This window comes from Carassius gibelio, chromosome B19, assembly GCF_023724105.1.
Source record: "Carassius gibelio isolate Cgi1373 ecotype wild population from Czech Republic chromosome B19, carGib1.2-hapl.c, whole genome shotgun sequence".
NCBI classification, from domain to species: domain Eukaryota; kingdom Metazoa; phylum Chordata; class Actinopteri; order Cypriniformes; family Cyprinidae; genus Carassius; species Carassius gibelio.
This window is the reverse complement of record NC_068414.1, coordinates 31736552-31748788: the sequence shown is the minus strand read 5'-3', so window position 1 is coordinate 31748788 and position 12237 is coordinate 31736552. Positions and strand designations below refer to the sequence as shown.

At 35.1% G+C, this 12237-nt stretch overlaps 1 protein-coding gene across 3 annotated transcripts in view; it reads left to right on the top strand.

The window, feature by feature from the left end:
- LOC127979501 (glutamate receptor ionotropic, kainate 5) overlaps positions 1-12237 on the top strand; it is an 84811-nt gene that overhangs the window by 66726 nt on the left and 5848 nt on the right. For all 3 annotated transcript variants that reach the window (XM_052585009.1, XM_052585010.1, XM_052585008.1), the window contains exons 16-20: positions 225-334; positions 440-613; positions 3265-3430; positions 4494-4719; positions 10080-10208. In XM_052585009.1, the coding sequence (XP_052440969.1) occupies positions 225-334; positions 440-613; positions 3265-3430; positions 4494-4719; positions 10080-10208 (805 nt within the window). The remainder of the gene's footprint in view (positions 1-224; positions 335-439; positions 614-3264; positions 3431-4493; positions 4720-10079; positions 10209-12237) is intronic.

Here is a 12237-nt window from a genome sequence, read left to right as displayed (position 1 = left end):
ATTGTCACTTTGGATAAAAGCACCTACCTGATGCATAATGCATAAATGCACAAATGAAAAATTGTGCATAATGTTTTGTCCGTATCAAAAACAAACTTTTACCCAATCTCTTCATATGAAAGCATGCACTAAACAACAACAAACAGCGATTGCATCAGGAAAAGCTTTTCTCTGGCTGTATGAGAGGTAAAAGCATTGTTTGTATTGTTATGTGCCTTCTACAGGGCAGGAAGCCAGGTTATTTCTCCTTCTTGGATCCCTTTTCACCAGCTGTCTGGTTATTTATGCTTTTAGCTTATCTGGCCGTTAGCTGTGTGCTCTTCCTGGCTGCCAGGTACCAGACTGACACTCAATACACACACATCTAGTTATATTCACAGTCCAGTGTTCTTCTTGAGGTAACGGCTTCTTTCTCTGTCTCTCTCCCTCCCTCCATCAGGCTGAGTCCGTATGAGTGGTACAACCCCTTCCCATGTTGGCGGGACCGCAGGGACCTGCTGGAGAATCAGTACACACTGGGGAACAGCCTGTGGTTTCCGATCGGTGGCTTCATGCAGCAGGGCTCAGAGATCATGCCCCGGGCTCTGTCCACACGCTGTGTCAGCGGCGTTTGGTGAGTGTGCCGATGTTTCGCACTTCCTCAGAGGTGTAAGAGACCATGCTGTAAGTGTTTGTGTGTGTGTGTGTATCTGTGAGTGCAGTATCAGTATCGACACCAGCTGGCTCTGCACACATGATCCAAAAGCTTACGTGTGTGACATCATTGCTGTAAACTAAAGACTGGAATATGCCACAAGATTTTTACAGCCTGGAGAAGTTGAGCCGACGGATTTCATAAAAAATCCCGGAGTACATAATAGTAATAGATTTTTAGCTTCAGAATTTGATTCCCTTGATAACACATGTTTGATATTTTGAGCCGATTTTAGCAACAAGGTGCATGTTTCTGAGGTTGTTGTGATCAGAACAACTTTAACTTTAGATTTAGAAAGTAAGAAATGTTTAAACGAAACCACCTGAAATAAATGTATTTATAAATATATAAAAATACGTATATGTTTTTCCATTTACTATAAATAAAAGCACGTAAATAAAATAAAAAAATACTAAAAAGTATAATAAAAAAGGTGTAATGACTTTTTAGAAGCAATATTTATTTTACAGGAATTTAAAGGTTAGAATATCATTATATTTTCTATTGTTTCTTTTAAATAGCTTTTTCTAGTGTTAGAACATGGTTAGATTTTCCCGAATTTCTCAGTTTTGTGATTTTGTCTCAACCCAGACTTTGTAACTTCTCTTTTTTTAATAAAGTGTTGAAAAATGATTAAAATTTTTTTTATATATATATATATATATATATATATATATATATATATATATATATATATATATATATATATATATATATATATATATATAAATAATTATACTATACTTTTGCCAATTAACCTAAAATATATTTTTGTTCATTTATGTAATCGGTATGTATGTACACACATACATACATACATACATATATATACAGTTTTTCTTTTCTTTTCAAATTCATATAATCACTATCAGCAATATTACCAGTGCACTAAACATTTTGAGAACAATTGAGTTTTGTAAATGTAAATATTTAATGTAAGTTAATTTTATTTGTAAAAATATTTATACATGTAACTGATTGCATTCTGGTGTTCATTATTTTCAAGATTTCAAATCAAGTGCCTCTAACTGAATACATGCTTAAGTCTTATTTGTTGGTAGGTGTTTCTATTTATTTTTTGGTCATTTGTGAGAAAATGTTCTTCAAGGCGGATTTTCACACATGGCGCTGCTTTATTTCAATTTAACATGGACTGAAAATCTGTTTTCTGTGTAAAGAGACCATTAAGAGTGTCTTTTCTCACTGAAGTTTGTTTGGGCATGTTTGTTTTGTTTGCCGACATACACTGTGTACTTCACTCTTCTGTAGTGTATTAGTCTCCCACCTCCAATCATGTTGCTCAGTTCATTTTGCTCTTTCTGCTATCAAGTCAAGCTGTCTTCTGTTCCATCTCCACAATTTCTATCCTGTGCCGTGCTGTTGAGGTCATTTAAGTTGAACAAACATTTTTAGGAAAAGTAACAATGGAGTTGAAATGATTGGATCTGTGCATGCAGTGGAAGCCGAATGTTTAATCATCTGTGGTGTGAATAAACACAATAGATGCGACTTTAATCCCACACAGGGGTGACCCAGAAAGCGGAGAGCTGGCGTCTATCTCCATGATGCTCTGGGGGACGTGTGTCTGCAATCGGTGTACTTTAATATTGGATAAAGAGCTTTTGTTTAATGACAAATAACTAATCTGACTGTTTGTGTATTTTTGGAGGCCAGTCACTTTAGAAAAGTTTGAAATGCTTCACCGGTCGCATGAAAGCTCTTTCTCTGAGGACTTCAGGAGTTTCCTTTCATCTGGCCATGATTCACTGCGGTGAAGAGCTCCGGGATTGTGTTGGGAAGGGCTCTCCAACTTCCTTCTGGAAAAGCCTTAGACAACATAAATCAGCATTCACAACCCCAAAGAATGCATTCTTTTTCTCAAGAAATTCTTCTTTCTAAAGAAATCAATGCTTTTATGCAGCAAGAATACATTAAAGTGAGCAAAAGTGACAGAAAAGACATTTCTGAAGGATCATGTGACACAGGAGACTGGAGTAATGATGTTTTGAAATTCAGCTTTGCATCACAGGAATAAATTATATTGGAAAGAATTTGGATTTTAAAAATATTTTACATTATTGCTATTTTTAATGTATTTTTGGTCAAATAAATGCATGAACACAGTCTTAGTATATACAGTATATATTGTATACACACACACACATTGTGATATTCTCTCAGAACACAGTTTACAAGCTTAAACATGCAATGACTTCATTTTTGCAGATAACATTGGTTGGAACATCTGACATAAAAGGTTAATGTGTAAAATTATGTTTGATTTTGAATGTGCCGTCGTGCCTTATTGATTCATTCACATTGCAGATAATTCCACAGAGCTTGCAAACACTTTTCATAGATTCATTTTTCATAGCTTGCTATTTTGCATTTGATCAAACCCGGTTGATCTGCTCGTCATTGCCGCTGTGGGTGTCAGTATTTCATTGAATGAATGAGTCACCAAATCTGCACACAGATGTGTCTAATGTAAACATCTGTCTCTAATGTACACGCTCATATTTCTGATGGGGGGAAAAAAATCACAGCGTGTTTCTGTGTGTCTGAAACAGGTGGGCATTCACGCTGATCATCATCTCCTCCTACACGGCGAACCTCGCAGCTTTCCTGACAGTCCAGAGGATGGAGGTGCCGATCGGATCGGCTGATGACTTGGCCGATCAGACGAACATCCAGTATGGGACTATTCTAGGAGGAAGTACTATGACCTTCTTCATGGTACGTATGTTCTTGTTTGTGTGAAATTGTGCACGTGTGAGATCTGTTTCACCGGCCTACCGTGTGTGCACATGTGATGATGTCATAATGCATCACTTCCTGTTTGTAGCGGCAGTTGGGCTAGTGATTCATATTCAAGCCCACACAGAATCTGTGCCAGCTTAATTTCAAAGAAAGCTTTAGGATTGAAACTTCGTTCATTCACAAAATTCTACACACCTTGCATACATGGATATTCAGTGATGTTAACAATAACTTTTGTTAATACTAACACATGCTCATAGATTCATCCATTCCCAATACAGTTTTCTCAACTACTCATTTTGACTAGTTGATGGTGTTGATGGCGCAGTGGATAAGACACATGCCTTTGGTGTGAGAGACTTGGGTTCGAATCCACTGTGAGACACCAGTGTGTCCCTGAGCAAGACACTTAACCCCTAGTTGCTTCAGAGGCGTGCGACCTCTGACACATATAGCAATTGTAAGTCGCTTTGGATAAAAGCATCAGCTAAATGAATAATGTAATGCAATGTAGTTGCCCAGAAAAGTAGTTGAGTAGTATGTGAGTCAGTGTTTAACTGATGTAAATAATAAATTAAAATACAGGCTGAAAACCAAAATGTTGTCACCACATATAAAACAAGCACAGATAAAGTCATGTGATGCACAAAACAGCTCCTTGTATTATTGGTAAAACTAATTGACTTGTCTGTGCATGTGCTTTGACTCATGTCGTAATGCATCATGTCCTGTTTGTGGCAGTAAGCAGTTGGCCTAGTGACTCACAGCTACATCCATATTCACACTGGAGGCCAAGTTCACTTCCACATTACATTAATAATGTATTATCCATCTTTCTTTCCCTTACATTTTCGCTTTCTCTCAATCTGTTACCTTAGTCTGGTTCACTCTCAATGTCTGCCAATAAAATGCCTCTTTATTCATTCACCTGTCCTCATGTCACCGCTATTATAATTTCATTTTCGATTTTTCTCCACCTTCCAATACTATATCTGTCTCACCTTTCTTTTCTCTCTCCATTACACTTCTCTAATCTCAGAACTCGCGTTACCAGACGTACCAGCGCATGTGGAATTACATGTACTCCAAGCAGCCCAGCGTGTTCGTGAAGAGCACGGAGGAGGGCATCGCTCGGATTTTAAACTCCAGGTACGCCTTTCTTCTGGAGAGCACCATGAACGAGTACCACCGACGCCTCAACTGCAACCTCACGCAGATTGGAGGCCTGCTGGACACCAAGGGCTACGGCATCGGCATGCCTCTGGGTGAGTAGGGCAGAAAAGAAAGACCTTGAAAAAAATTAAGAGAAGAAGGTTTCAGGTGGGATATAAAGGTTTAAGAAAAATCTAAGTCTGATTTTAACCTTCTTATGTAAGCAGAAATACTTTTGAGTGTCTAGCATTGAAGTCTTTAATGCAGTAGCTGGAAAAAGCTAGCCATTTATCATTCCTATACATCCAAGTGGTTAATGCAGCAAACAGTGGAAAAAGTCTCAAATGTAGCTGTATTTATTATTTTGGCAATAAATATGCCTTATAAATATAAAATTCTAATTACATTCTAACATTTGTTTATATATGGCAAAATGTCAGCTTTCTGTGTTTTAGTTGTGTCTGAGATGTGGCTTAGCTGTTATAGTACCGCACATATTCTGAGATGTTGAGCCATGGTGCTCAAATGGATGATATCGGTTTGAGTGTCGTTGAAGTCGCTTCCTCTTTTTCTCCCCAATATTTTCTGTTCTCTCTCCATTATCCCTATGCATAAAAAGTCCAAAAGTAAAATCAAAAATAGTGTTTTAGTTCTGCTATAGATAAATATGATTATGGCCCAGAGAACATCACACAGACAAGAGAGCCTCTGTCACAATGATAGCATCTCATCTTGCTCTGGTATTGCACATTTCTTTCTAATTTTTCTCCTGGATAGATGGCTTGCCACTTTTCGCTTGATAAATAGCAATTCTGACTTTGTCTTTGACATTTGGCATTTACAGCAATTACTCTGTGACAGACAGAGTTATGAAGGAGGGAAAAGAAACAATTTATGGCATATGTGTTTTGCATTGAGGGCTTTAGTGGGTGTTACAATGAAGGAGGCTGGAAAAGAGAAAACGTGGGGTCTTAATCCACTATTGAGCCACTGTATGTGCTGGAATAATGTAGAAGGGCTTTCTGGACTTGAGTGCAAAGGGGCTTTGTCAAGTCAAAATTTAAGAAGCTTACATCCAGCTGTGAAAGTGAAATAGGCCGTAAAAGTGTTATTGGCGTCATGTGGTGATTTCGCACAGTAGGACTACTGCTCCAATTCCCAAAGACGTCTAAGCAAGCTAATAGTTCAGTTAGATTTTTCTGCATTCTTTTGAAGTTAATCAGTAAATTTCTCAAATGCAAAATGCCTTTGCTTCTACTGTTGTCAGTGCAGTTAATCAAAACACTGAAAATACTAAGCAATTATATTGCTTTTATATAATTATATTGCTGTAAGGAAAAGACAAGGGCTTAAAATATGAATGCTCTGGATTTTAATAAAAACTCTCTAGAAGATTACAAAGAATTAAAATCTATCATCAGTAGAGTGGATTTTTCCGCTGTTTATACATTTGAACTCATGACAGTTAAACACTATTAAAATACTATTTTAACCCATGAAATAATATTAAATAAAATGATAAAACTTGTATTTTTATTAAGCTTTTTGTAGAAGGTGGAGCTGTCACCAAATGCTCTTGTTGCTCTTGGCAGAAATACATATCAAGTTTTATGTCTAAGATTTGTGAAGAATTGTTTCATGTCTTTGACGTGTTACACTTGAACAGTGCAGTATATCAGAAACCTTTTAATAGCTCTTTTCTGACATGGTCTGTGGGTTTTCTGATGAAATCTGATGAAACCTGTTGGAGGATTAGAAATAGTGGAAATCTAATTGGACAGAACTTGATAACACTGCTAGCAATAAAATATATGAGAATTACATGTACAACACTGTTATTTTACTTGTATACTTCCATGGTATTTTAAATTAACTTAAATTTTTATATTTTAGTTTTTATTCATATTTTAATTTATATTTATTTCAGTTTGAGTAATTAAAAAATTTCTGAACTTTTCTTTATTTAATTTCTGAGTTTTTTTTTTTTATTAAGTTTGAGTTTTTTTATCTAATATTTATATTGTTTTATTTCAGACAGCTAAAACAGATTTAAATTGTTTGAATTTTAGTTAATAACAACATTGATATCCAAAGATTAAGTCCAAAGATTTTTGGTAAAAACTGTTGGTGGCACTAAAGGTTTTGGGAGGCAGATTTAATACTCACTACTGAGTATATTAGTGCTGTCAAACGATTAATCGCGATTAATCGCATCAAAAATAAAAGTTTTATTTACATATATCTGTTAAATATTAAGTATATGTGTGTTTACTGTGTGTATTTGTGTATATATAAATATACACACATACAGCAAATATTTACATGTATTCACATGTATATGTTTATTTTTTATATAATTTCTATTATATATAAATATACTTAATAAATAAACGTAACATCTTTTTCTTAAATATATGCATGAGTTTGTATTTATATACATACATAATAAATATGCACAGTACACACATATATATATATTATGTAAACAAAAACATTTATTTTGTATGTGATTAATCGCAATTAGTCATTTGACAGCTCTAGGTTATAGTAGTATTAAAATAATAGTTCATGAAAAAAAGAAAATTCTGTCATCTACTCATCTTTTAATTTGTTCAAAAAATATATTTATTTATATCAGCTGTTGAACACAAAAGATGATATTTTTAAAAATGCTGTTAACCAAACAGTTGATGGTTGCCATTGACTTTTACAGTATGGAAAGAAAAAAAAATTACTATGGAAGTCAATGGCTACTGTCAACTATTTGGTTAACGGCATTATTCAAAATATCTTCTTTTGCGTTTAGCAGAGGAAAGAAACTCGTAGAGTAAAGGGCAATTTGAGGGTGAGTAAATAATGACAGAATTTTAATTTTTGGGTGCACTTTCCATTTAATCAATACAGTTAGAAGGGCTGCCACTAACTCCAGTGATGCATGCATAATAACAAAAACCTTTGCTTTTTGGTCCCTTGAAAAATACATTATGGCTGTTTGTTTTAGCATATACAATTTTGGGAGTATGAGTGAAAGAGAGGACATACAATATGAAACTGGGATGCTTACAAACATCAGTTCATGAGGTTTTTGGACTGATTATCAGGTTTTACATGATGATCATTATCATGGAAGACCTCATAATATCTGAGATTTTCACCAGTGTGATTTCCAGGCATGGTGAAATCCTGAAAATTAGGCAAGGCAAGTTTATTTAAATAGCACAATTCATACAGAATGGTAATTCAAAGTGCTTTACATAAAATGAATTAAAATAATCATTAAAAAAAATAGTAGGTTAATAGATGCAGTGAGAAAATTGTGCTGCTTGCTGTTTTTGATCTTCTGTCCTCCAGGAAGATCAATCCAACAACCTCGTGACCACTATAGGCTAAACTGCCCTCCAAAACATCGCCATACGCTCATAATCGCATGATCCCGTAAATAGATTTGAAATGAGAACCCAGGAGCAGCATCCATCTTCAAAGACTATCTCCAGGTCATAGAATGTCTTCCAGGAGCTCAAACATTCATTCCCTCCTCCCGGTTCTAACTCATCTCTTCAGGTCGCCTTCCAAAGTTCTGCTGCCAAGTGATAAAACCCTCTCATCCTCTCATTCATGAAGAGGCTGGTCACCATGGACACCCCACATCCACTTCCATGGCAACCTGGAGTGCAGATGGTGTCACCACAGAGTCTTTAGACTGGGTTAGATTAAAAAACATTAAATAAAAATTGACCTTTCAAACGACTAGTTGATCACACCCATACTAATGTCTTCCTTCTGTAACACATCACAATTTGAAGACTAGTTACATAAACTATTACGTTTTTTAAAGCATTTATTGATGTAGTGTATTATTATTTTGACAATAGACGTAGTTCATTGTTAGTTAAAGGTACCTAATGCTTTAAACTAATGTTATGAAATTGCACGATTCATCAGAATATTTACTTCTATAAATACTCTATTTCAGTCACAAGGTACATCACATTACAGTAGTAAGATTGTTTGTGAATACCTTTTCATGTTTAATGTACTGTATGTGCTTTTGTGGCGAATAGTCAGCATAAATGGTGAGGTTCAGTCAGGTCATTTTCAAATAAAACAACAAATATTTAATCTTCTCAAAATATTTCAGTGCTGGAAGGTGAAATAAATTCCTTATAACCTGAGATAACAAGCTTAGAATGTAATTACAACCGAGCAATGCGATATCCAGTTGGTGACCTTTTAAAACCGTGCAGTTTTAAATACCGGATTTATTCTTGTTTACAAATACAGGTATTTGCAAGCCATTTTATAAGATATAAAACAATCATTTTAGAAATAACATAGGTTAATTGAAAAATTTTGTTTTTATAAACAACACAAAATTAACTGCAGTTTCCAGAAAAAAATAAAATTGTATTATTATTATTACTGGGGCAGATTATCAGTTAAAAAAGACCTTGCACAATTATATGTTCTACTTTTACCATAGTGCATTTGTAAACCAATACATGCTGATGTTTGCATCACATAATTAGCTCCATACGGCTTTTCTGATGTAAACTTGCTCGGTAGCTCACCTGGTAAAGCACTCAGATATGGGTACTGTGAAACATAAGTCACAAAAAAACTGTTCAAAGACTTGTTGAAGTAAGCTAAAATGGCATTTCAGATAAAACTGAAAGTAGCGCAAAACATGCAAACAATGCCGCAGTCAGGTTTCTGTGATGAAGTTGAAGTTGATTTTGAAAGCTTGCATATTTCTTAGCTTGCATGAAAATTGCAACTTTAAACACAGGGCTTGATATTTGTAAGTGATACTGACACATAAGATGAATGTTTTTTGCTTATTAAACTGAGGTGCAAAAACATGCACCTGCAAGGTACTTCACTTTCACAGCCTTTGAATGAAAATAAACTAACGTTCAGTGACAGCTGATCCATTCCACTGCATATCTGCGGTGTTTAATTTGAATTAGCATCTTTTAATTTGATGAACACATCCTTCAACATCATGTCGTTATTAGCGTGGCATGATTAGTAGTAATTTGGAATTAACCTATCATAACATTCATTTTCATTCTGACACACTGGCTAATTTAACTCATTTGCACAACATCAGTTGACTTAAGACATATTCAGTTATGTCTTAGCAGTTAGCGTATGTGTTCTGACATTCTGACACGTTAAACCAGAGTGCTAATGAGGGCAACACTGGTCTGGGTCGTGTCTTATAAATGTCCCTGTCACTAAAGGTGTCCGAAAGGCTAAAGACTGTATGTCTGTAGCATTGCTAATCTTAACATACTGTAGCATTGCTAGTCTTGCTAGTCTGTCAGAACTTTTGTAACTCTAATCTTAAGGTAGTTAGCTAGTTTCCCCAGCCTTGCCCAGGTTTTAGATTGGTTTTGTACAATCATCAGCTGGTAACCCTGGGACTTCAGTTGGCTAACCAGCTAAACTAATTTAATTCACTTTCTTGCAGGTTCACCTTTCAGAGATGAGATCACGTTAGGCATACTGCAGCTGCAAGAGAACAACCGATTAGAAATCCTAAAGCGTCGATGGTGGGAGGGTGGAAAGTGTCCTAAAGAAGAAGACCATCGTGCAAAAGGTGAGTGAAACGCTGTTATTATACTCATTAGCACCTCAACATAACATACTGTTCTGTTACTGTACGTACTCATACCAGCAGTACTGGCATTTTAATTTATGAGGTCTGGTACAACCCTGAATATTTATAACCTGAAGTCTGAGTGTGTGTATTAGTCAAGAGTAAGTTTTATTCTCACAGGGCCAAAAAATCTTTTTAATTTTGTCCTATAGTTTTTCATCCTTTTATCCTTTAGAGGAATGCTAGAACCTGATGAATGTCTTCGCAAACAAGACAGCTTTAAAAGAATGTAAGGCTAGCAAAGTTTCTTTATCTACACAGGTGAACGGTAAAAATGATAACTTATAGACATCACCATGCATTGAGCAGTTCACAGTACATTAATATTAAAGTTTTCTGTATAAAAATATGTTTAAATATGTAAATAAGGCATGATCTATTTTTCTTGAAAAGATATTTGAACAATGGATAAAGCCTTGTTTCGTTTTGTTGACACAGTACAAATATATCTTTTATCTCTGATTCACTCCATATATCAGAAAATACAGTCAACAGCCATAAAAAATAAATACATTTTTACCATGTCTTTAGGAATAAACTGTTATATAAATCAGACAACTGATATGTGAACCTAACCTCTTGGTAAAAACATTCAGGATATAGATAGGAATAAAACTGTCATGTTTGGTGAACGTTAGTGCTGCTGAAATGGAGATTTGTGGCTTACTGCATGAGAAAAAATATATATTTTGAGACAACAGCCTTTACAGATATGTATTGTAATTGAAATCTAAAGGCACAGTGTGTCATAAAATAAACACTTAATGTGCATTTAGTATGTTTTATTTTAACTATGTGTTAAAAATAGTTCATAATACACCAGTGCATGAAAAAAAAAGGTTTTGCCTGAAGCATCTTGCCGTAGTATTTTATGTCTAAGAATACAAATAGTTGTATTTTGGGGTTAAAGATGGAGATATATATATGAATAAACAAGGGCTCTCTCAGATCATCATGGAAAACATAATAATACCAGAGATTTTCACCAGTGTGATTTCCAGGCAGCGAAGTCCTGAAAATTAGGCAAGGCAAGTTTAATTAAATACGAATTTCATACAGCATGGTAATTCAAAGTGCTTTACATTAAATTAATTAAAATAATAATAAAAAAGTCACAACAATAAAAAAAGGAAATTAAAAACTTTTAATATAATCTAAAATTGATTTAAAATGAATGTAAAAAGTTAAGAACAGAAAAAGATTGTACATAAAATACAGTGCAATCAGTTTGGGAAGTAGCAGAGGATCTCAATCACTAAATGCACAGCTAAACATATGAGTTTTGAGGCTGGATTTAAATGTGGCTAATGTAGCTTTTAGCACGTCTGATCTTTTCTGAAAGCTGATTCCAACTGCGGGTGGCATAATAGCTAAATGCGGACTCCCCTTGTTTTGTGTGAACCTTTGGTATTTCTAACCGACTCAATCCTAATGATCTGAGTGCTCTGTTAGGTTTATATTCAGTGAGCATATCTGCAGTGTATTTAGGTCATAGGCCATTGAGTGATTTGTAAATGAGTAAAAGTACTTTAAAATCAATCCTATATGTACCCGGAAGCCCGTGTAAGAACCTGAGATCTGGTGTGATATGTTCAGATTTTCTGGTTCTAGTCAGAATCCTGGCAGCAGCGTTCTGGATGATCTGCAGCTGTCTAATGGTCTTTTTGGGAAGGCCGGTGAGGAGCCCAATACAATAGTCCACCCTGCTGGTGATAAAGACATGAACAGGTTTCTCCAAGTCTTGACTGGAAACAAAACAATTAAAGGGGTCATATGATGTTACGAACATGACACATAAAGAACATTATGTTGTGTATTTGGTGTAATGTAATGTGATTATATGGTTTAAGGTTAAAAAGCACATTATTATGTAGATAATAATATAATGTAGATTATTGTTGCTCCTCTATGCCCCACCTTTCTGAAACATGTTGATTTTTACAAAGCTCATTGTTCTGAAAAACAAGGC